The sequence below is a fragment of the Rhamphochromis sp. 'chilingali' genome, assembly GCF_963969265.1.
Source record: "Rhamphochromis sp. 'chilingali' genome assembly, chromosome: 2".
NCBI classification, from domain to species: domain Eukaryota; kingdom Metazoa; phylum Chordata; class Actinopteri; order Cichliformes; family Cichlidae; genus Rhamphochromis; species Rhamphochromis sp. 'chilingali'.
Genome location: NC_137930.1, coordinates 35,324,996 through 35,351,494, shown reverse-complemented (window position 1 = coordinate 35,351,494; position 26,499 = coordinate 35,324,996). Strand labels below are relative to the sequence as shown.

At 38.5% G+C, this 26,499-nt stretch overlaps 2 protein-coding genes across 2 annotated transcripts in view; one reads left to right on the top strand and one right to left on the bottom strand.

The window, feature by feature from the left end:
- The window catches only part of LOC308392879 (MAM domain-containing protein 2-like), a 226,660-nt gene extending 223,095 nt beyond the window's left edge, over nucleotides 1-3,565 (top strand). Inside the window, exon 16 of the mRNA XM_080876173.1 lies at nucleotides 3,553-3,565. The gene's annotated coding sequence lies outside the window, so the exon portion shown is untranslated. The remainder of the gene's footprint in view (nucleotides 1-3,552) is intronic.
- The window catches only part of npr2 (natriuretic peptide receptor 2), a 91,430-nt gene that overhangs the window by 40,657 nt on the left and 24,274 nt on the right, over nucleotides 1-26,499 (bottom strand). Inside the window, exons 5-11 of the mRNA XM_080876170.1 lie at nucleotides 25,697-25,791; nucleotides 21,492-21,627; nucleotides 19,218-19,302; nucleotides 8,637-8,757; nucleotides 5,681-5,755; nucleotides 4,689-4,766; nucleotides 1,105-1,209 (exon numbers count right to left, since the gene is read on the bottom strand). Of these exons, the coding sequence (XP_080732296.1) occupies nucleotides 1,105-1,209; nucleotides 4,689-4,766; nucleotides 5,681-5,755; nucleotides 8,637-8,757; nucleotides 19,218-19,302; nucleotides 21,492-21,627; nucleotides 25,697-25,791 (695 nt within the window). The remainder of the gene's footprint in view (nucleotides 1-1,104; nucleotides 1,210-4,688; nucleotides 4,767-5,680; nucleotides 5,756-8,636; nucleotides 8,758-19,217; nucleotides 19,303-21,491; nucleotides 21,628-25,696; nucleotides 25,792-26,499) is intronic.

Here is a 26,499-nt window from a genome sequence, read left to right as displayed (position 1 = left end):
GAAGGGTTATAAGGCGATTTCCAAACAATTTGAAGTCCATCATACTACAGTAGGAAAGATTATTCACAAGTGGAAAATATTCAAGACAGCTGCCAGTCTTCCCGGGAATGGACATCCCAGCAAATTCAACCCAAGGACAGACCGTGCAGTGTCCAGAGAAACTGCAAAGAGTGAAATCTAGAGGCCTCAGTATGTTAAATGTTAACGTTCATGACAGTACAGTTAAAAAAAGACTAAATAAGCATGACTTGTTTGGAAGGGTTTCCAGGAGAAAGCCCCTTTGCTCTAAAGAGAACATGGCACAGTTTAGGCTTGCAAAGGTGCATCTGAACAAACTACAAGACTTCTTGAACAATGAATGTTGGACAGATAAGCGGTGATGATTTGGGCTTGTCTTGCAGCCATGAGCTCTGAATAGTAAAGTCTAAGGAGCTTGGAAAGAAAAGCGTCTGGACTTCTTTAAGTTGCTTGAAGACATTTCACCTCTCATCTGAGAAGTTTCTTCAGTTCTAGGGTCAAATGGTGGAGATTCCCAGATTTAAACCCTGTGGGAGTATCCCACTGAGAGGGACAAAAGGACCCCTGATGATCCTCTACCTAATCACATGAGCCAAGGTGTGAAAACGGGTGTAGGTCACAATCAGCCAAGGTTTCGGGTGAAACCTAGCCCCAGTGATATCCTGAGGTCAGATGGCCCAGGATGTGAGCAGGCGTTAAGGCGTCTGGGAAGGGATCTCAAAACTGGATTATAGATGGCTGACAGTTGGTGTCATAAGCCACCTGTTCAAAGATGGTCGCTCACAGTGGACATAAATGGCCTCTTTTACTCCTCTTTTGAACCATCTGTCTACTTTGTCCAACATGTGAACAGATTACTTCAAGTTACTGGTGGTAGAGGTGGTTCCACAAGCTAATGAATCGTAAAGTCTACTGATGATTTTTTTTGTATACTTATCTTCATTTTGGCTTAGTTTTTGTGAAATAAATAATAACAGTGTAATATGCCATGTGTTGTTCATCTGAGGTTGTAATTATTATGTAATTTGAAGGTTAAAATAGCCTGTTGTGACCCTCTTCAGCTTTAGAGGGGTTGAAAATGGTTACCTGCAGGCTCCCTCGGGGACAGTACTCCGTTACGATGCAGACGTTAGGAGGGTCGATGCAGGCCCCGATGAAGCGAGTCAGATGGTTGAACTGAACGTCTCTCATCTGAAAATAACCACACACAAACACACAGCAACTGTGAGTGCAACTCTTTCCAACATCACATTCCCGAACCCCATGGAAACAGAGGACGGAGGAGGGAGGACTGACGGCTCGTTTATGTACAAAGTTTTGAGAATAACGCTGCCAGCAGTTCATCAAAATAATCTATTTGCAGTGGGCTAGCTGGCACCGTGTCTTTTCCTACGTGTTGAGACGCATTCCTGCTCGGGGCACCCAGGTGAAACATGTGCGTGTGCATAAATTGCCCTTGGAGGTTATGAATGAGCCAGTGTGCTCAGGGCGATGAAAAAAATAACATAAGGTTGAGGTGTTGAGAGGACGTACGAGCAGGAATATCACACTGGAACAGGCTGAATGTGTAAAACTGCTTTACATGGAAAATAATCACTCACTGGTTTTAACGACACAAAGCGTCTTCCAAAGCATGAATCACTCTGTATGTTCGAAAAAGGAATGAAAACAGAAACCTTTGGTGGCGATTAAGCGGGAACGTTTCATTTTATGAGAATGTGCGAAGTGGAAATAAAAAGGAAGAAGAAAACAGTAATTTTCTTTTCTAGAAACACAAACGGCTACTAGTGCTAACAAAGACAGCGTATCTTTCTGCAGCTGGTGCAAAACTTTGAAAATTCATCCTCAGTGAGTGACAGAAGCTCTCACACCAAAACCAGGGTGTTAGTTGCTCATGTTTCACGGCTCGGGGGATGTTAGGCTACCCTTTGGCCTATATAATTTCCCCCGCTGCACACAAGCGAGGGGGGAGGAGAGAGCACTGGAAGACAAGTGGTTAAGTTTCCACTGGCAGGCCTGTCTCTTCCCCCCATCTGGTCGGCTTTTATACGAGCTGAGGTTTGACAGTCGATCAGGCCCCCGGGGCGTCTGAGAAGCTGCCAGCTCAGACAGAAGCCTCACTCCCCCATGTGCCTGCCGACTGACCGAGAGGCCACAGAGGCGTCAAGGAAGCCTGAACTCTCCTCTCCTCTGAAGGACAGCAACAGAAAAAAGGCCCAAAAGCACCAAAAGAATCCGAGCTGGAGAAAAGAGAAAAAATGGCCACAAGTTTTCTCCACAACTTTTCATTACCACTGGTGCAATTTCCGAGTTACGGGTTTCCCTTTGCCACACAGTGTTTCCATCACCAAACCACATAAATTGCAAGATTTTCTGTTTTCCCCCCTTCAGCCAGCTTCCTTATCACTCACTCGTAAACATCACCCAGCCGAGGAGACCTTTTCCATCAGCAGCTGCACTCAAATACATGTTTAAAGGATCTGAACCCTTTGCCGTAACATCCTGCAGTGGGTCTTTGTAAACACTAACACAAACCTATCTTTCACAAGATAAGCTACAGAGCCAGAGAAAAATACCCAAAACTAACATGCTGAAATTGTTCCACTTTAAAAAAAACTCCTTTCATAAAGCAGGTGGAGATTATGAAGGTCTTTCATCTAAACAGTTGCTTCATTTTGGTGAGCAAATAAATTACCTGTTGAATACAACTAGTTGAGATGAAGGGTATTTTTTCTGTCCTCCAAGGTCTCACTCAGTGTAAAGCTCTTTTCAAACAGATGCAACTGGAAGCACTCAGAGATGCATTTTACCTCAAAATACAACTTTGCTTTCCCCTTTTAAAGAAAGAAGACAAACTCAAGAGTGACGAGAATCTGTTTCACTCGCAGACTGTGTATAAAGGATCGAGGTAGAGTCTGAAAAGTGAAGGCAATGCATTTCGTCTAGTGGTCAGCCAGCAGGGAGCGACGTCTCTGTTTTCAAAAGAAGTCCAGTTGTACAGAAGTCAATAGGAAAAGACCGTACTTTTCATTTGATCTATGACCTTTGTAAACACCTTCCTTATGAGCTTTTGGGGTCAATATGAATATATATGAATATAATGAAGTTCATTTTTATAATTTACAGTCGATGCTAGAGTGAAACAGAAGGATAAAGCGGGATGTGCTTTAGGTCAGGCCTACCCCATCAATACCCAATCCAGTGCATTCCTTTCCTTTACTTAGCAACTCTAAGCTCGCTCACTCCCTTGCTGTTTAGTTCAGCTTGAACCAAGAAAGCTAAAAGACAGCGGTGAAGAAATCAAAAGGAAGTAAATTTCATTGCTTTTATATTGCACCTGAATTTTATACATCATAACGTCAGAGAAAAACTAACCTTACTCAGAACGTGGCTTGTTACACCGAACTCAATTAGTTCAATAGTTAAAATTAGTTCAATTCAATTTCCATTTTATTCAATCACGTCTCCATGTTTGTTTATTTTCTTGTCTACGTCGAATTTGTGTGTCTTAGTCCTGTTTTCAGTGATTGTTACTTCCTGTTTTTTGTATTTACTTTAGTCCCTCGTCTCATGTGCATTATGTTCAGTTTTGCCTCCAATATCTCAATAGTTAGACCCTGTTCAGCTGTGTTCCCAGGTGTGTCCAGTCTGCCCTCATCTCCTCCTATGTGTACATTGTCTGCATATTCCTCATGGTGTGTGAGCTTCCATCAGTCTGTTGTCTGCAGTCAGTTTGTCCACGTCCTGCTTTGTTATTGTTTTTATTTTTGTTTAATTCCATCTGCCGAATCCTGCATCTGGGTCCACTGTCTGGCAGCAACACGCCCATCTTATCATTTACTGTTTTACTTATAAATATCAAGTTAGAACATTTGAATCTTTGAATGTATTAAATTATTTTATTTTATTTTATTTTCAGAAAGCTATGAAAGCAAAAACCTTAAAAGTACAGCAATGATTCTCAGTTTCTTCCTCGGAGTGATAAAGTTCCTTCATTTATAAGCCTTTTATGAAGAATGCATACACTAAATTGAGTGCACAGAATATTGATCCCTCCACATAAAAGAAGGCAAATGAAACATCCCTCTAGATTCTGATGTTACTTACAAGTAAAACTGGGCCAGATGGGTTGTGCTAATAATAATATAACATATTTTTAGATTTTTTTTCTCCATATTTTATATTTGCTGGAAAACAAATAAAATGAGATGGGGAAAAAAGAACCAGTCCAGGAAATATAAAATTGTGCGAGTCAATTAGAAGTCACTTTTTAGAAAGAAAACAGAGGTGCAGCGATACAGATTGTGAACAGTAGTAATCCTGTCGCACTTGTACATCACAGGCTTAGTAGGTCAGAAGTGTTGCCCCAAGCCAATCCAGTTACTGCCATGCTTACTGAGTGATTAAAAGCATTTTAAACTTTATTCATTAAGGAATTAGAAACCCATGAAAGCATCCCCCTTTCTCTTTGCAGTTTATTAATTATTGCCTTTGCAGTCTGTGCTCAATAATTAGAGAACAGACACACAGATGGCTTCTCCATTTTTGTCTCTTTTTTTTTTTAAATATAAAATCAACAATTGAGAGTCACATGCTGCACTTTCTGTAATTCCCTTTGACACGCAATAATAAAGCATCTCCTTCAAAGGAATACGTTTTGGGACACTTACATGCTTGAGCTCCATTAAAACTTGTCTTGTCAGCTCTATCCTCTTCTTGTTGACGTGCTTGATGGCCACCAGGTTCCCCTGTGTGCAACACAAGATGAGCGGTGAAGCCAGATTTACACACCAGCTTTCATCATATGAGAAAAAATATATATATATGGATGCACAAACAAAACAACACAAAAAACATGAAATTAAAAGGAATCAGTATTAAGCACAGAGAGAGAGAACAGCAGTGTAGCCTACAGGTACATGTGTGGTCGATTGCAGCTGTGCTGCAGAGGAAGACTTGCGTCTGTTGTTTCCAATGTGATGATCCTCAGAGCCACAGATGTGACAGACTGGAGAAAAATGCTGCTGTAGCAACTACGAAGCAAGACCGGCAGTTTGTGTGGGAGTTTTAACTTTTATTCAAATGAAATGCACAGTTAAGACCTGAAGAATTCTGAATAGAAAGGTTCTCTTTGTCCAGCAATTATTGGCTGTTTCTGGTGACAGATTTTATCACCCTTGATCTGTACTGACTTTCAAGAGGCGTATCAATAACCCTAATTATAAACAAGATGCTCGATCTGTATCCTGACATCAGCATTTATATAAAAACCCTGCATCATTCAGCTAAAAAAAAAGAGTACAGCCCGCCATCTCGTTATTCAGCAGCCTCTTTTTGTCACATTTTCTCACACCTCTTCAATCTGAAACGGACAAATTAACAGCAGCAACAAGTTGATGGCCCTGTCCAGACTGCAGGCGGGAGTGTAAAAACAAAGACACACACACACACACACACACAAAAAGGCAGAGAGAGAGAGAGAGAGAGAGAGAGAGAAAGAAAATTGACGCATTCTGCAGCTCACATTAAAACCAACTACCTAAATTCGCCCACACTCTCGCTTTCTCTCTCCTCTCTTCAGTTTTTCTCTGCGAGTGTGCACATGTGTGGGCGGGAAAGGAGTGCGCAGGAGTTGAAAATGTCAGAACTCGCTAAGCCTTACCTTAAAATAGCCCGTTTTTGCAAATAGCTGATATTTTCCATGGGCAGTTATCAAGGAGCCGTAGCTGGAGCCTCTCTGAGAAGGTGGAAAGGGATAGTGAGAAGAAAAAAATGTCAGTTAGTGTGTGTAGATTAAAGCAAAGAGGATTAAATCATGTTCACTTTAAGACTGTGCTTCTACTTCACTGCAATGTAGATTTCTAAAATGGTTCAACTACCCAAAAACATGCCCCACTTCTCTGCGTAACATGAAACCATCGTTCACTTATATTTGAGAAAATAAAGTGCTTTCAGATTCCAGCTCGAGTCATTTTGCAAATGTCTGCAGAGCACACCGAATGAATAAAAATCAAGTGGGCGCACTGCATGCATACAGCCAGCACAGTCAACTGCACATTTGTATAGAATGCAAATATTGGCATCACACGGCACCCTGGAAAATACTCTAATTTGGAAAATTTCTGTGTTTTCCACACACACACACACACACACACACACACACACACACACACACACACACACACACACACACACACACACACACACACACCAGGAAATGGACAAAAAAGCAATAATGAAAAAGGTGTGTACATGTGCTTTTCATGAACACTTGCATGTGTGGGATGAAACACAACCCGAAGGAGATGCATTAACACTCAGACAACAGAACCCGATACTAAGAACGTAATGACGTATTATGTATATAGGAGTGGGGGCCAGGCGAAGGCTTATTTTAACAATCATTTAATATGCCACTGCAAACCCAGCTACCATCAATAAACCACCAGCTTTCAGGAATGTGTAAACTCACAAAGGATTTGGACTCTCTTGGGGCAGCAGCTTTTGCTTTTTCTAACAAAACCCACAAACTGCTTTTTAATACGCAGCACACAGTGTGTAAACAGGAGGGAAGCTCTGAACTTCAAGCATTTTGAATCCTGGAGGGTCCAATTTTACCACAGTGACATGTCCAGACTGATAATCAGGCCTGTATGAATGAAATATACCAACCAAGCATGCAAAAATAACCTGCCAGATGAGCAACTTTTTTACCAATTAACATCCACCAGGTTACAATTAACGAGGGGCAGGGCTGGGTTTTGTTTTAGCTACGTGCTAAATAGGTAGATTTTCAGAACTACTTCACATTAACCAAACTCAAATCATAGACGAGTGCAGAGGTTGCCAAATGGTGTGACAAGATAAGTCCAGGCATGCTTTGGGGTTTTTTACGGTAAGCATATATTATTATTGCAGCATATGACTGCATAAAAAATTTAGGGTTCCCTAAAACTGTTTTAGGGACGATGTTGAATTATGAAAGTGTGACACATCAAAATATCTGGCATCACGTTAATGCAAGTGCAAAGAACATAGCACCTAAAAATGTAACCAAAAGAAGAACTGGCGATCAGCAGGCCTCACTCTGACAGCTCATCAGTCAGGAGACACTAACTGAGAAATTCTTATTGACTTAATTGACTCGAGTGTTGGATCTAAACCACAGGCATTAAGACTGTTTTTAACTGTGTGAAGCTGTTTGATAGCGGGATAGACAGAAGGTGTAGGTGGAAGGTTATATTGGGGTGCTAGTTGCAGATGTTGCAAATGGGCAAAAGTACCCCCATCAACCATTACAGTCAAAAGAAGCATTGAAAACCACGTTGAAAGCCACTGTGCTGGTGGATGTTAAGAGGAAACTGTGATGGGATAAAATAAAAGACTGTATATAAAAAGCTTGCTGAATCTACTGTGATCGGTGGTTTGATGACTGAAGTGACCACATTTGGATGGTATGGTGGAGTGCTAAGTTATTAGCCACATTAGCAATCTTCATTACCAAGGCCCATCAACAGTCTAGGGATGTTATTTAGTGATAACATATCAAATAAAAGGGCATAATTGCACTCAAAACTTCTGTTAGTACAATTAAAAACACAGTAACCCATGCTGTTTGTTAGAAAAACTTGATAAAAAGCTGCAAAAGTTTCCAACATGGTCATCATTTCCAGTTTAGTTACTTGAATTTGGTTACAGGTGACACCACCTGTAACCAAAGCTGCCACAACCCTAACTTTAAATTTTGTTTTAACTTTACAAGATTGAGACAGAAAAAGGTCAAATTCTTTTACTCTAGTCATAAAGGGGAAAATTGGCTGAAGAGACCAAACTCAAAGCTGTAAACATGATTATTTCTGCTGTAAAGTTGGATATTCTAACATGAGCGTCTATAAGGATTAGCTCTGTTTTGGAGCTACCCTCAAGTGGACATTTGAGGAACTGTAGTTTTCGGTTCTTTCACATTGACTTCAATGAACATATTCCTACAAAGCTTCTTGACAAAGTAGCAGAGAGGATACAAAGCGGGGCAAATGCATGCTATGATCAAGACTAAGAAGCAGGAGAGGACTACTTATATACATGAGGGTAATTAAGAAGAGTAGAAACAGATGGGTAACAAGACACTGCTGATTTCAATCAAAACAATAAGACAGCAGGAAGAAGTAAAACCAGGCACAAAACTCAGCAGACATTTAATGGCCAAACTAAAACACAGAGTAAGCAAGACTAACTAGGCAAATAAATAAACTTAGTGGGAAAGACACAGGAGAATGAGACAGGAAGCACTGAGGGAACAAATGAACTAATACAAACTGGAACCAGGAACCCAAGACTGTAAAGACTATGAAAATATATGAAAAACTAATAAAAAAAAACAAAACAAGAGTTAATTAGAATAAAACTCCAAAATACACAGAAACCGTGAGAACAGAATAGGGACCAGGGCACAGACAACAATTTTCTAGGCCTCACAGATTGCAGCCTGATATAAAGTGATAAAAAGCTCACAATTATGAAGATTTTAAAGTTTAATGGCTGCTAGCTCTCATATGAGATCGTGTGGGTGTCATTTCAACATTTTGCATCATTTTCTGCACATAAATCTTGTGATCTACCTGTGAGAGGGTGAGCCGACTGCCAGCACGCTTGTGGTATTTATTTGGGCTCTCGAACTGAAGGTCCTCCCACCGAATCCTCCACAGCATTCCTGCCAGTTCCTTCTCCAGCTTCAGTTTCCTGCAGAAAGTAAAAAAGCAGGTGGTGAAATCGACAAGGTCACGGCAGCACAAACAACAGGAGAACTAGACTGGTTTGGGGTTGATGCAAAGGCCATGAGGTGATGTTTTCACCACAAAGCTACACCAGCTGGAACTAAAGCAATGATTAAAAGTCCTTCGGAGCCAAGGTGGTCTGCAGGAGAATTATAAGTTATTAAGCAAGCTGGATTTAATCTCGCAAGTCACCTTAAAACAAAATGCAAATTAACTCCATTTGTTACGTTTGATCTCTGTCTTTCCTGTTGGTATTTCCTGAGATAGCGGTCTCAGATGTGATTACAGAATGCCTCACATACAGCATTTACGTGAAGTTATGTACATTTGGTGATGCATTTAGGCCTGTGTTTATTTTTATTAGATTTTAACTTTACTGGCTCATATGCTCTACTTATTGATGCTTGGCAGTGAGGCACTATTTTAGGGGAAGTATCTTGACTCTCCTGAACAAAGGGCTCTTTCTTCCAAGCAAAATACAGAAACATGGAACATTTGACAGTAAGCACCCAAACTGCTATTTAGTGAAATCAACTGAGCATGAAGTTAGTGTAAATATAAGTTCAAAAAATGATTTCTTTAAAAGGATTGTCACACTGCACATTGTCCTTAGTTTTCCTTTGGGTCACTTTTTATGATGCCTTCTGTCTCGTGGGCCTTTCAGTTACTTCCTGTTCTATTTTGAACGTTATTCCCTCGTCTAGCTTACTTTTTTCTTAACTTCCTGTCTCTGTTCTTTTCCCACCATTGTTTTTGTCTAATTAAGCTTACTTTTGCATTTTATTTCCCTGAACTGTGTTTGTTCTTGCAGTGCACTCATTAGGGAAAACAAATTTCCGAGTGGAAAAATTCACACAAACCAGAGTAAGAGCAAGAGGAAATCTTGGGTTGCTGAGTTGATGACAGATAAATGTACATATTTGCATAATCATAAGAAATTTTAGATTAATGTTAAAAATTCATGTATTGCATAGAAATGTTTTGCTTATGTTTGATAATAAGAGTACAATAGAACAAAAGAGTACATGAATGCAGGGTTCGCACCGTTCCTCTTTTTTTGTCATTTGGTCAAGTTGTCAACTTTTTGTCTTATGTATTTCTCACATTTGGGTTTCCTAATAACCTTGTTGAACTTTTATTATATTTCCTTGTTACAGCCACCTTCCTACTGCACCTTTCACATTAATCTTGGCAACATTTATGTTACTTTAAATTTTGGAAAGTCCCCTTTCCCTCTCTGTCTCACAACCCTCATGCTTAACCAGGCTATTTTAGCAGCTAAAATCACCGCATTACATTTAAAACAGGAATGCTTCACTTGATAGCTAATAAAAAATAAAATAATTTATTTGTGTCTGTCATTCCTTAAACAGTTTAAATTATGTTTAAGTAAAAAGGAGTTAACCTAATATGTCTGAGTTTGTTGAGCTATCTTCATAGTTACTTTGGTCATTAAGTATCTGCCTCGAGGCGTCAGCCACACAACCTTTTGCTTCTCTAGGTGCGTTAGCCATTGTTCACTGCAAAACTACATAAAAAATATTTCCAGGTTCAGAAAAGATCCCAGATAACTTGCAGTTATCTTTGCCACACTGATGGCAAACTATGAAAAGTTTGGTAGGTAAATAACAAATTCATGGTGGGAAATATTTTTCAATTAAGGTCTAGAAACCTGTCTGTACTTCCTGATAACCAACAGTCATTAGGCAAAAATCTATATTCCCCAACCAGTTGCCAAGTGGTTGCTGAAGGTAAAGTCGGTTGCAGTCCTTGCAATTAGTTTTATAGCTAGCAGATTATCTAGGCCTGTTCGACTGATAGTGTTGAGAGTGTCACAATAGTACATATATATATATACAGCAGTCACTTGAAGGTTAATCATCAATCAATGTCGACTATATCTTCTACTTCAAGTAATGGTACAGTGCTTTGCAAATTTCTTGGACCACCTTTAGAAATCTGTCAAAAGCCTGCTTAAAACAAAAAATTACTTAATTCGCTGAACTGAATCTTTATACCCAAATTTGATCCGGCACACTTGACTTCTCTGACAAGTCAGAAAATAAACAAGCATAACATTAAACCACTAAAACTATGTTTTCTGTTCAGGAATGCAAGTAAATAATTGTAATTTGGCATCTTAATCAAAAGTTAATGTGTTTTACTAATCTGTTTCTGATTTTTTTTGTGAACCAGTAAAGTTTAAAATCATTGATAAAAACATCTTTCAGAATTTAAAATATGCTGATTAAACAGCTCGCACATACTGGTGGATTAACCATTACAGGAAAAAAAGAATTAATTTTTTTTAGTTACCAATACTGTTAATTTAGGGCAGCTATGTCATAAACCAACCATTATATTGGTTGGTAGAATCCACTTCACTCTTTTATTTTTTTTACTCCCTGAATTTCAAGCCATAACTGTACTTTAGTACTACTACTGTTTCCAACTCAGTTTTTTTAAAAGAACTATAAAAGTTAAGGTCTCCTAATGTTACTCTTCAGACCAGTTAAACACACTAGGGTTAAGAGCTTTAGACTAAATGCAACTTACAGTATTTTACAGTTGTTTTGGCTCAGCGTGAAAAATCTTTTAATTAATTTATGCCTTATTCAACTGAAGTAATGGTAATGTTTAACCGAGCATCGTAATGTTGCAGTTCACCGAAGGGGGTTATCATAGAGTACACTGAAATCATGACTTCTGGCATTTAAAACAGTAAAAGCCTCACACAGTAAGCCACGATGTATACCACAGAGCTCAGTGAGACATTATGAAGTGGAAACAGCATTTGTGGTGATTACCAATCATCTTAAATTGTTGCTCACCTGGGTAAAGTTAAAATAATGGCACGGTCTGTCCAGGCTTCCCAGTAATAATCATTTAAAGTGCATTAGCTACTAAATCATACCGACCAAGCTTTAGTGTCCTGCCTTTTGTGGTTCATAATAGGAGTGTGGCAAATCAGCCCGTCTCTTTGAATTGCCAGTTTTGGATACTGAATTGCTGTGATAAAGCTAAAGCAACTGAAAAACAGGGTCAAGTGTTCAGTGAAGAAGATACAATCACTGAGCATCATCCAGAAAGGTATTTTATGTATGCAATAAATATGTGGTGATTTCTTCTTTCCCTCGTGTCCTGTAGTCTTGGCTATCGGCTAAAACAGAGCTTGAGCCAATTCTTTTATTTATTTAAACACTGATTAAAGATGTATTTGACACAAATAAGAGCTGCAGCCTACTTAACTGACACTGCCTATTTCTTGCAAATGACTTGATCCAAATACTGAAATCCTGCAGGGTTTTTCCTGGCTGAGAATAGGCGAGCGCCCCTGGAAGCACAATCAATCTGTGTACAGTAAAGGCAATGAGTTTGTGTCATCTTAAAATGTCTCAAATCTATGTTTTCAGGTTATTTTTTTAAAAAAAAAGAGTGTCCAGTCTGTTTGACTACATGAAATTTTCAAAAGAAATCTTCTGTCAGAAATGCTATAAACATCTCTATGCATGTAGAAAAAGACTCTGTCCTGGTGCAGAAATGCACTATAAATTAAAGCTTAAATAGAGAAATAAATCCTAAAATTACTTCTCTGTTGTTCTGTCTCTGATTTGTCAAAGCACTATAAATTATGTATTGATCTATTAATAACAATATTGATACAATATTTTGATATACTTCTACTACGAGTATACAAAGGCAGACAGGCAAACAGATTACTAAAAGAGTCGATTAAACAGAGAGCCAAACATGAAAGTCACATGAGAAACATACAATTAAAAAGTATGATTTAATTTTAAAACAGTGAAAAACTAAAATTAGACAAAACAGCTGCAAGCTGATAACCATATAACGAGATGTAAAGTCATCACATACAAGCAGGTCTATAAAAATGAGTTTTAAGAAGGGATTTAAAGGAAGCCAGTGAATTTGCTAACCTTATCTCCTCAGCCAGGCTGTTCCAAAGCCGAGGGGGCCTGATAGCAAAAACACGGACACCTTTAGATTTAAGCCAACTGAGGATCTAAGGGCTGCAAAATAGTTCATAGGCGGGTCATCATTTATGCTCTGCAGCTTGAGGCCAGACCCATACGTGCTCTAAAAGTGATCAATAAAATCCTAAAATCAGTTCTAATACGAAGCGGAGACCCCGGAGAGAAGCAATGATTGAGATGATGTCATTTAAATGTTAGAACCAGTAAGAAGCTGATCTGCTGCTTTCTGAACCAGCTGGAGGTGAGACAGACTCTTGGTTTACGTCAGATAGGAGGGAGTTGAAACAGTCAAGCCTATTATTAAATTACTCCTGGATTAATAAGCAACAGATGGCCTGTTGTTGAAGCCTGTTGTCTTCCCCCCTTGGTTAACCTAAATTCTTGACTCCAACCAGTCTTCTTCTGTGGTGCCTAACATGACTCAAGTTTGTGCTACACATAACCAGAAAGCTTTCTTTTCATATATACTCAAGGAAAGATCATGCTTTGGGTTAAGAAACACCTTTCCAACCACATTGTTGCTTTCTGCTCTCAGAGTAGAAAGGTGCCATAAACAAGTCCATTTACTGTGTTCCATTTTATAAAGCCAGTCAGGCCAGCTTTAAAGACAAGTTTCTTTTATTTGAATAACAACCTCAATTATGAGAGTAGAGCACTTTAGGAAAGACTATCTAAAGGGACAACAAAGCAACATGATTGCTATCCAAAAGACAGGTTTAATGACCAAACCAAATGAAGGCTTTGTGCTACACTGGTCATCTTTGTACACCGTAAAATTTAATAAGCTGGCTTTCCTTAAAAAATAATGAAAATTCATTCACTTAAGAAATTCAAATTGTCCTGGCAACCACCTGTCACTGGGGAAAAATGATTAAATACCAACCAGCTGTAATTTGTTGTTGGTGATTTCTGGCAGTCAATTACTGGTGTAATTGGTTGCTGTACCAAAAACCACCTTGCGATTGCTTTGGCTAGCAGATAGCCATGGCTGCCAGTAGTTTGTTTTGAAGACAGTGACTTAATAATCATAATAATGGATTGCATTTATATAGCGCTTATATAGCGCTTTTCGTCCTCAATACCACTACTCATTCACACACTGGTGGAGGCAGCCACAGTTATAGCCACAGCTGGCCTGGGGCAGACTGACAGAGACGAGGCAGACATATCGCGCCATCGGCCCCTCTGGCCAACACCAGTAAGCGGTAGGTGAAGTGTCTTGCCCAAGGACACAACGACCGAGACTGTCCGAGCCGGGGCTCGAACCAGCAACCTTCCGATTACAAGACGAACACCCAACTCTTGAGCCACGATCGAAGATGCAGACAAGTCGGCATCTTCAAAACAAACTATCGCCGACCAAAGCAATCAAGGAGGTTTTTGAACCTAGCAACAGTTTGAGGGGTGAAACGCAGACGTTAAGATCAGCGATTGTCCAATCTGCCCCAACAGCCACGGCCACGCAAGTGATCGAGAGAGAAACTACAAAGGCATACAAATTTATCAATGAACCAGTCTATTCTGCCCACAAGCTGTGGGTCATGGCCGAAAAATCAAGCATTGTATTTAAAGCAGCCAGATAGTTTGGGCATCTGTCTAAGATTTGTCCTGGAAGCCTCCCAGGTGAGCTGTTCAACCCAAAGGAGATTCTAGGACAGACCTGGAACACACTGGAGAGATCTCAGCTGGCAGGTGAGAAGGAGGTCAAAGCGTCTCTGATTAGCTTTTAGAAGATGGATGGAGGGATGGAAACCTTGGTAAAAGCACTGAGCTTGTTTAGCTCTAATGAAGGAGCCTTTAAGATACATTGAACAGACTCCTGATAGACTGGGAGTGCCTAAAAGCTTTCCAGATGATGTTAGATTAGGATAAGAGTTGCGTTAGTTTAGGTTTTGTTATCCTTATTTCACACACATGTCAGCAGGTTGTTAAATGAAACATTTTTTGCTAATGATTGTGGTGTTTAAATTGGCGCAGAGAGGAATTTCCCAGATTGCACTTCCCATGATTTACTTCTGTCTCCTATTTCGTCCATTAAAGGTGGATGAATAAAAGCAGATATGTGAAGCAACTTCTCCACAATGGTAAACAACCACTAAATGTCTGCAAAGCCCAACCAGAGTAATGAATTCATCCATTTTCTAATCAGTGAACTTTGTGACAAGTTTCTGAGTGTTGCTTTTTTTCAGCACCACTCTGATAAACATGGCACCATGGAGAGGAAGAGGCACTCTAGCGACTCAGCACATCTGGGGGAAATCTCAGAGGAGCTGATGCTTCTTGACAATTCACGATTTACGACAACAATAAATTTAAAAAACGCAGGAACTTTTGTGCGTTTTTTTTTTCTTTGCAAGGTGGCAGTGGATTCATTGGCAGACTGAAACACTTAGAAATGAAAAATGAGCAGAGCCCCACACATTCCAGCCCAATCTAAAAAGGTGTAAAACGTTTCCAGATGGCTTCAGGGAAATTATTGTAGCGTGTGCATATCATCATCTTTTAGTCTTTTCCCCCAGAATATCCCAGTTGGCTCGTGAAGTGGCTCATTATCATTTTTTTTTCCTTTGCGACTTTTTCACCAGAACAAATTGTGTTGCTGGAGAGTCCAAAAAGTAAATTCTGATGTTTGCTAGTATTTGGAGGACAGGAAACGCCATTAAAGTACCTCATCCACTACTAAAAAAGTACTTTTCTATTAAAAGAACCTTGTTTAGAGACCTCTGGCAGCCAGAGGGGCAAAATGTGAGGCTCCACACTGGGCCTATTGTTTGGTAAGTCCCATTTGTGAATACCTCCACAGGACCAGCCCCTTCATTAAAAACAACAGAGTCACTGCTGCTCTGCTCAACATCCCCTCATGCCCGCTGCTGCTGCTGCTGCACAGCAGCCTCCAAAATCAACGGCGAGCAGCTGACAGCACAGCTGTTTAAATCTAAGGCACTCCAGGGTGAAGTTTGAGAGAAAAATGTGGCAAAGTTATATATCTACATCTGAGCCATTAACAAGTAAGCTGGTCTGATTTCTGAGCCTTAGATGTTATAGATCATGTTTTACTGTCTTGTGCGGGGACAAAATTAAATTGAAGGCTGAATTTGGTTTGCTGCATGGATTTCATCAAAAAGCAATACAAAGAAACATATCATTCAATATACAAGTCTCTTTTTATTAAACTGCATAGACATCAGTTTACGTCTATGTACATGTCAGAACAGAGATCTATTGCCAAAAGATTTCTTAAAACAAATTAATTTTATTCAACATTTTCTGCCCTGTGAACTAGATTTAGATCCACCCCCAAATTAGGATATTAAAAAAAATAGTTAAATGTATTAAAAATAAAGATGTAAGCAGCAGTAAATATATATCATCTTTTAAAATTATATTTTTTCTTTTTATATATATATATCTTCTTATTAAAAATATAAAAAATTAAATACTAATTTCTCACTGGGTAAATCACTTCTCAATAGCTACTGATAGTGGCATAAACTCCAAAATGTTTTTAACATTTTAGTGGTGTTTCTGTAGGTCAAGCACTAAAAGCAAAATGGAGGCCCCTCTGCAGGTGGTTGGTCTTTAAAATGGCCACAAACAACTCTGCTGTCCGCCTCTCTGTCCATCAGCAAAGCCCCAGTAGTGTCTGCAAAAACAGGAAGTCATCTGTTAGCTTTATATGAGACAGAGCCAACGATGAATAAGCTCCAAGTCATGGTGTGCTTTAAAAAAGGATAACTTATTAACCAGGGCTCCAGATATAACACTGTCATTTATGTACAGAGATTGAGTCTTAATATAGTTTGAGAGCACAAAGTTCAAAACTGTAGGTCAGGAACAAAAATACATCACAAAGTTTCCCATCACAGAAATAGATATTTGTTGTCCCTAAATCCAAGAAAAGAAACTTACCATCCAAGAATCCAGGAAAACTAGTTAGCTAGTTGGGAAATCACAGTGTGTTTGTGGATTTGGGCGCTGGAAAAAACAGAGACGATCAAGTTAATTTTATTCAGAAATGAGTGTAGGCTCTGCATCTAATTATCTGCACATTAATAATTAATGGGCATGATCAACTCAGATTCAGGTTTAGTGGATTTACCTCAGGCAGACAGCCGCTCCTCCGTCTTTCTTCCACCATTCGTCTGATCAAAATCCATTCTGATTGGCTGGTGATTAACACTTGTTTGTGTTAATAGTCAGTATTAGAAAACGGATCAGATTACCGGTGTGATTTATTAGTTTGATTTGTTAATCCTCCATAAAATCAGTGCATTTATCAGGGAGAATATCCTTAACTGCCTAAGTAAAGACACCTCTGAAGATGTGAGCAAAGAGGGAAGAGCAGAAGAATTTTCTTTCATTACATGCAGATAACACCCATGATATTAACCAGCCTATGGAAATCTTTCCAGTCACTTTATTTCTCGGGGCATGCATGATTTACTTCTTGAGTAATTAAATGAGGCTTAATGTTACAACATAAACCATGTAGACTGTGCCACTTGGGACAGAGCAACAATTTCATTTGAATTGCTTACACAGCTGAATGCCGAGCACAAAGTTAGAACCATCAGAAAAGCAGCAGGCAATTACTTTTTCCCTTAAATAAGATAAGATAAGATAGAACTTTATTAATCCCTCGGGTGGGTTCCTCTGGGAAATTCGACTAAATATACAACTAAAAGAAAGTGCTCAGGGGCAGCAGTAACAATTAAACACTGACGCTTATTTAAACAGCTAATCGCATAATGTTCTGTTTATTTTTAACTTCAAACTGCAGTAGCATCTATATAGGGTGCACAGTCTCTAGGATTTCTTTTTGTCTTTTGCTTCTAAAAACATTTAGTGAATATGCTTTCTATACCAGTGCTTCTTATCATTTTTTTTCATCTACTCCACAGATGTACTCAAAACACTTTTCTCTACCCCCAGACAGCTTTCATGTTCATGTGACAAACAACTAACTGTGTAAAATTACTACATTAACAGTTCATCGACTGCTTTTAGCTACTTCTCCATTTAGCAGCTATTAATTCCTATTACAGTTTATGTTTATTTAACAATATAACTTGTGCTGTCAGAGATAAACGTTTACATATCGTTTAGCGATCTTTCAAGTGCTAATCTATATTTTTAGTTAACAGTTTGACCTTTCTTTTAGCAAAAATAACTTTAGCTAGCTACTATTTCAATCCTAAATTCATTAGGTTTGCTAATAATTTATTTTGAACAGTAAGCTAACATTTCAATTTAAACTATACCTATTTTATTAAGCTATTTCATTGGTTTAGCCATACTATTAGCTAATAATTCTATCTGTTAGCCATGTTTTTAGCTACCTCCTGTAATTGTCAGTCACTACAAAAGTAGCTATAGTTTTACTCAACTGTGGGCTTTTACTTCTGTTAAATTCAAGTGTTTTCATATAATTTCTTTACAAAGTTAACCATTTATCTGTATTTCATATTAATCCATAAAGTTCTATAAAAATTTAATTCATTTATCCATAGCCCAGTATTAGTTAATAACTTTAAAAATATTATCACTTTATACTAACAGTTCCAACATTTAGTCACAATTTTACATAGCGTTCAACCATTTACTTATTTGTATTTTTTTCAGCACTGTTTTCTTTATTTATGTATTTCTTTTGGCTTCTGTTCTGCTCGTCTGTTTCTTTCAGTCAGCTGTTGATTTTTATTCTCAAACTTGTTCAGGTTAATTCAGTTCTTTAAATAATTCTAATAATTGTGCCAATCTGTCCTTGTACACCTTGGAAGTACTGTTTAAAGGCAGTAGTTTTTAATATCGAGGTCCCTGAGGGGATTGAAAAAACATAAAACATTTCTCAGTGTCAGTCCTGCCAATTTTATTTATTTATATTGTAAACAACATGAAATATTAATTTAGGCTTTCGTGGTGCTGTACATAAAAGAATTCTGGCTTATTTTTGCTTCTTTTGAATATTATTTTGCAGGGCTTTTATAATCCACTTGTAATCCTTTGAGAGAGGCACAATGATCAGCTCAAGTGATGTTTTCCACTTGACATCACCAGTGTGTGAATTATTAAAATAAGCGGCATTTTTCCTGACTTCAGCGCAAAGAAAATAAACTTAACAAACACACTAATGATCATTAAGTGAGAGTGGCAGTAAGCGTTGTTTCGAGCCAGTATATGAGCTCACTTGGCAGCTTAAACACACTTCACCACCGCTTTAATGCCGTCACCTGCTGAGCAGTTGCTGTAGCAACAGTGCGTAAATACCAAACTACCACCTAAAGCAGCACAATCCATAAATCCTGCTTCAAACACGAGCCTGCCTCTTGCTCTTTCTCTCAATCTTTTTTTTTCTTCTTGTCCACATTTCTGCTGTTTGAGCTAAAAGCACCACAGAGAGGAAGCGTCAGCTTGATGCGATCAAACTCACCTGTAAATGAGGAAACTGGAGATCCCAAAAATGATGAGAGCTAAGCCAGAACCCACAGCTACAATACCCAGAACTGGCAGATGACCTGAAAACAGGAGGAAAAACAAGGAATTCACACTCTCATATGTTCAGCAGATGTCCACAATCATATCTTTGAAAATAAAGGAAAAACGCACAGATGTGACTTCCTGAAGTACAGCTGTGGTGCTTTAGAAATCTGTCACCCCACAAACACACAGCCACACTCCCAACGCACAATTAAAACCTAACAACGATTAATAACACCTGCTGGAAGTCGGTCAGTAAAGTAGCAGCGGCGGGTTTTATTCAGTTTCAGCTTCTCTGTTGTTACTGAAATTAACAACAGGTGCACTAGAGGGGCAACAAGGAGACAACCCCCAAAACAATAATCTTCATCTTGTCTGACTGTTTTTTCACTAGTTTTGCATTTGGCTAGGGTCAGTTCCACTATGGGTAGCACAAGGAGATACCTGGACTCTGCAGAAGTTGCACAGGCAGTCCAACTCCTCTAGGTTCGCACATTAATACGTGCCATTACCAGAAGTTTCGCGAGTCTTCCAGCACAGTCTGAAGAGCCTGGAGGAGATTCCAGGAGACGGGCAGTTACTTTATTAGAGCTGGATGGGCCTGTAGAAGGTAGTTAACCCATCAGCAGGACTGATATCTGCTCATTTGTGCAACAGGAACAAGATGAACACTGCCGAGCTACAAAAGCTGCATGACCGGTTTGGCACTGGGTCAGTGATGGTCTGGGAGGCTTATCCATGGAGGGACACACAGACAAAAGCCAGGGTTCAGCATATCAGGAGGAAATCCTCAGACTCATTGTCAGCCCCTACATTGGTTCACGGTTCCTGGGCTCATGGTCAGGCATGCAGACCACATACCATTTTTTTTTTCACTTTTACTTGGGTGTGTTTTTTAATTCAGCTCTCTGTAGGTTGATCATTTTCATTTCCATCAAACAATGTGGCATCCTTTCATTCCTCACACATTACCCCGTATGTATTGCAATTTCTAAAATAAAAACAAATAATACATTCGTTTTAAAAGGCCTCTGTTTTGTCTCTTTTGAATAACTACTATTGCTCATTAATAAGACTGAAGTATTTCTATTATCCGATTACTCAATTAATTAATACAATTAATTAATAAAATTGAATACTTGATTACAAATATAATTTATACCTGCAGCCCTGATCCTAACAGGAGTAGTAGAGATGACATTGCTCTTCTAAGGATCTTTGCTATTTCTTCTTGTAAAATGCGCACTGGTCACCCATTGCTCCAACCAACCACCACATGTAAATTCTCAGCTTTATGCAAAAAAACCAAACAATTTATGCTTCAGTATCCCAGGCAAGACTTGCTTATAAGGGCAGTGGGAACGGGTTCCAAATCTGACGATTTCTCCATGAAAACAACACCACGCCATGAAGCACAGCTTGTAATGTCACTGTTGTTCTCGCTTTGCATTTTTTAAACTTAATTAAAGTCCACCCCAACAGTTCAACAGAGAAAAAACAAAACCCATGAGCAGTCTGGTTACTTTTTATTTGTTTCGTTTTCTGATGTGTGTCAGAATACTGCAATTATCAAACTTGTGATTGTACTCTGTTTTCTCTGGCCAATTAATGACAGGCTTCAAACGCTTATAATCATCTCAATTATCTAATTCACTCCAAGCTGAAGTTGTGAAACTCTTAAGTGTTGATATGCTTCTCCAAATTTCTCAGCATTCATCATCATTGGTGTTGAAAGTGAGCCTCCATTCATTATCCTGTCTTCACACCACAATACATTTTAATTGCAGTGTGGTTTTCCTTCTCTGTTTATCATCCCTGATAGAAAAAAAAACCCAAAAAGTGTCACTGCTCAACAAAGACAACTTCCTGCGCTCATATTTCACCGCCTGTCACTCAAGTAAATGCTCCACTTCACCCATTTACTTTATAGACACAAAAAGCTGGGAAGGAACTGAAGAAAAACAAGGCATTTATCACGGTAGCTTTATTTAAAATAGGAACAGCGCATTAGTGCCCTGTAATATCCACCTGATTATCAATTCCATTCTAACCAAGGTCATGAAAAAATATGCTATTAAGCTATTATACTGTGTGTGAACTTTTTATAATTCTTGTCATGAAATTAGTGTCCATTAGAAAGCCTTGTGCTGCTCGTTTGTGACAGGTATAATCACCTGTAGGTAGGTAGAAAGGGGTAAGTGTCTTATTACATTATGACGGGTCATACCATCATTACAGGAGGGGTCATCAGTCGAAAAGACGCAGGGGGGGTTGTCCAGTGGTGGGCCACCACTGGGCCAGTGGATCTTCTCTGTCTGGGACCAAATGATGTCTTTGGTGGTTCCATTGTAATATGCAACAACCTGCAAATACAGAGGGAAAAAGTCTTAATTTAAATATGCTCAGATACAGCACCAAATGTTTCTTCTCTTTAGCCTCAAAGTGGTGGATTTAAATTTTAATTAGTCCAATACTTTGGACTAATATTAAAAAAAATGTGATAATCATAGTGACAATGATGAGTCAGGTGAATACAGGCCAGAGACTGGTCTACAACCATCTGGTAATCACCAGTTCTGAGGGAAAAGTGTGTCTTCCCCAAACTGGCAAGTGGTTCCTGGAGGTCGATGGAAAATTGATTACTAAAGCTAGAATCACATAGGCCTAGAGGTCAATCAGTGACCTCTGGCAGTCACAATTGCAACACAACTGTCGACCAGGAAACTGGAGTTCAGCTCACGATTGGGACTATTTTTATGTTTGTCTTATACTTAGTGTTCACTTTTATTTAGTTCAGGAAAAAAAATTTGCACAAAACACAATTGTTATCACACCAATACTTTGTGCATGGATGGATATGTTGATAGTTAGATATGATTGAAAACATAATAACCATTGGCTGCAAAATAGTATCAACCCTCCACAGGCTGCATGTTACCACCATGCCTGAGGAGTTGGTAATGTTTAACCTGGCAAGCATACTTGCTAAATATAAGTTTTTAAAGAGGATAAATATAGTGAGATCTGAAGCTACAAAGTTCGTAGGCGACTAGCCTTGAAAAGCATAAAGACAGGGAACCAGGTACCTTTGTTCCTCTCCAGTGGTGCTTCTGAAACTTGTCAAGGTGACAATGCTGTTATTTTATTTTATACCAGAAATGAGCAAAAAAAAAAGGTAAAAATGAAAAGAGCCAACTGAGTTGATATTACAAGAAGAGCTGCTTGCATGTTTTCCCTCAAGTCATATAACAGATAAGGTTTTCAAAGAGTCTTTATTACCTCAGTTTTAACTTAATTATCGTATTACCTTCATTTAAATTACTTTCCTGCAATCACAATTGTACAAAGGTATTTATTTAAGATTATGTGATTGTCCTGTCTCTGAATCAAAATATCAGCAAACCTATCAACATAATCAACATATGTTTTGCGTCACTAACCCCCTAACCTGGTATAACATAGGTAATCATTGCATGCCATGCAATGTAATGATTAAAGGAATTAATGAAACGTTCAAGAGAAAATACAGAACTGTAGGATCAACATCCACACAAGCAGCGACCATCCTGAAAGGCTTGTGCGCGAGGGAGAGAGCTTTATTTTGACAGCTCCATGAGCAGCATCTGTTGTACTCCAACTCTTCTCTGGTAAGTTTCAATTGCTAGTTCCACGTGATCCTCGACACAGGAAGATGTTTATTTTGGAATCTGTGCTCTTATTTAGATTATAAAAAATGATGAGTTTGGACATGTTTTGGCTACCTTGTGATTGGCAAGTTGCATGCCATATAAGCATGGTGATGGGCAAAAGTCTCAATTCATAGCTCAAACCTGAAGTCCACAAACCAGTGGGTAACAATGCCATCTATTACATGATATACTGTCTACCATACATATGCATTTGGAGTACCTTAATAAAATGGAAATACTTCATTTGATTACGCCAAAGTCATGCTAATGTTACTTTTTTCTTAAATAAATCTAACACATAAATCCAGTGTAGCTTATGTTTTTATGTTAATATTACATATCTTCAAACATTAAGCAACAGAGGACGTTACAAGAACACTTCCACAAACAAATTTTGTTTATACGAGAGTTTCTGTTCAGTGGAAAATAAATATTAGTTAATATTCCATTTCCCATAATCCACTGATACAATATATAGACAAAATCATTGGACCACCTACACAATGCACCTACAGGAGTTGCTAACCCTTGGGAACCCATGCCGAGACGCTCCAAGCGCTCAGCTTTTGTGCTGATGTTGCAATTATTGAGCTAGCGGAGGGTTGATGGATTTACACAATATTCTCTTTAACGCTTGACATGGCTAAGTGCTTAATTTTATACACCTGTGACAATGCAACTGAAAACAACTGAATCAAAGATGAGGAGAATACCTTTTGTTCATATATGTATCAACAAAAAACTTCTAGCTATGTTCAATTCAGTTACAAAAATCTGTTTCTTATTTTCTTAAAGGGATTTTTCCCCTTGTGCAAAGATGAACATAGATTTTTATATTGTTAAGGTTGAAACCTAAAACTGCTCATGTGATGTTTTCATTAGCCTGCTGGTCAATATGAATCCACCAATTACAACCCAGGGATAAATGAGACCAGGAAGTCACACTGACAGCCTCTCAGGACCACTGTGAAATTCTAATTGAAGTCATGTGTAGCTAACCCACTTATTCTGCCCTCAGGGAGGAAAAAAACACACTGGAACCGTTCACAGCGGTGTTTGCAGAGCACAACATACAAAAATATTTTCATCGGACTGTTTGGGGGAACTGAGGTTTTATGCATCTTATCATTAGAGAGGTCAAGACCCCAGAATATCTAACAAACAGACCACTTTCCGTGCATGATGTCAAACATTTTATTTCACTGCGTCTAAAGCCAAACATGAGGAAAGGCTGTGGTTTAAAACTGCACATAATGCTGAGAAGAATTTTGGGGAAAATGTACAGTAATTAGCGACACATTCAGTAAATTAGTCTCTCGCTGTCTGCAATTTGTTTATAATTTGGTGTCAACATCTCATTTTTTGTTGAAACCTCAGAAGTGTAAATCAAAAGTGTTCAGTAATGGGACTATTTTGTAGGAGGCAAACGTATAAACTTTGAATATTAAATAAAATATGAATTTGTTTTGCATTCACTACAGTATTTCTGCACTAAACTGCTTGTGACTCTTCTCCCAGGCAGTTTATTTAAGGGATAAGCCAATAAAAATTAATCACCATATTAACCACAGTGAAGCTTGCTGCATGCAAAAACACTGCAGTAGAAAGAACGACAAGGTTTATTTAAAAGAATCTGAAAGCACTCTCTTTGGTATTATTAGTTCAGTCCCAGCCATAATATGTATATTCAGCAAATCTATCTATCTAGAGAAAGAGATGGTAACCTTAGTATATCAACAAAAACATTTTTGAATTAAAAAGTTCAAATGAAAAGTACAATTAAGAACTTTTGTCATGTGATGACTCCAAATGACACTATTTATAATAATTCAGTACTAAAGCTGTATTTTCGTTACAATAATATCATCTTTTATGAAATTATACAACTAAAATGATGATGTAAAGGATTAAAAATACTTTGAAGAAGCTATAACGCTTTGCTACCTGTGTTTTTTTCTTTTATCTAATAAAAAAAAGTAAACCACTTTGATAATAAATTAAATATAGAAGCCTTAAAAGAATCAGGACAGTTTAAGTTTAATCTCGACTTTTTCAGCACCAGAAGAAGACAAATCTGTGCACACCCTATTAAATCCTCTATTTTCCCTACCTTTTACTTTTTTCCATTTGCTAGAAAGTAAACATGGCTAGGGCACCAGCTGATGACACAAGTTTTAATAGTTTGGAGTTTCCAAGTTTGGAGTGTGTTTTTTGCCTTCACTAGCAAGCCAACTGCATAGCGATATGAAGAAATGAGGGTAGCGAGAGCTGGGGAAGAACATGCAACAAATGTCTCTCCACACCAGTTGGTATGCATCATAAGTCTTTGCTCACTACACTGTGCCAAAAACTGGTTTAACTGAGAAATAAAAGTTGATGGATGAAATGGGTTTGTGAGAAAATGATTGTTTGGTAGTGAAACGTATTAAACACTCATCGTCAGCCCAGTTAATTCCTAATAAAACTGTGCCAAATCCCACTGATAACTGTGGCAGCTCTGATACTCTGTGTGCCTCTAGGTGTTTCTGTCATAGACGTGCCATATGTTGGAAAGCACTTCCTATATCTTTAAATCTTTAAATCTCCCTACTGTGCAAAATGCACAAATTTAGTCCGAGTCTTCACCAAGCCTTGAGGGCTTATCACAGTAAAATCCAATAAGGTGTTGTCACAGATTAACATCTTCATGAGCAGCTAAAATATCTTTCAAAACCCTCAATGAAACTATAAAACCATGACTTACCCCGTACTCCCCTGTCTCCTGGTTGGTCATCGCCCACAGGTCAACGTCAATATTTCTGGCATTTTTTTCATCTGTGGAAACAAGTCCGGTCACACCTGAAAACACGAAGAACGGCCACATTAAAGATTTGACAGTGGATCGCGATCTGTGGTGTTTTAAAACAAGCCAACCATGCACACAGGAGTTTTCATATTTTTCTTTCAAATGCTCATAGACAGCACTTTCTCTAAATTGTTTATAACTAGGAAATAGCATAAGCAACAGTCAGACTAACAGCAATAAATCCTTTGCTGAAAAGTGCACAACAAGTGTGAAAATCCTAACCGTAACCGTGACTTGTGTTTAATATAATAATTGCATGACGGGAACTCCATTTGCAGCTTTTACGCTGAGTATTCTCCTGACCAAAAGCCTTTTGTGTAACCTCTAAACAAAAGAAGTGCATTTGTTGAACCACAGAGGCACCACTGATAGCTTGAAATGGTCCAAATTCAAAATGTTTTAAATCAATGATGTATGAAATAAAAGAAACAGAAATGAAACTGTGACATCGAGGATTCAAAGCTGGGTCTCTGGTACATCAACTAGCCCCACAACAGAAAAATGTGGACTTTGCCAGCTAATCATCTTGTTTCTTTTAAACGACTGTTGAAAACAAATTTCTATAGGTTAGCATTTCCTTAATCTTTAATGTTCTTTAACCTAATATGGGACTTTTTTTGCATAGCACTTTTATAAAGTGCTTCACTGTTTGGATAAAGTTATTATTATGGATATTATAATAATGATTTTTTTCATAAGGG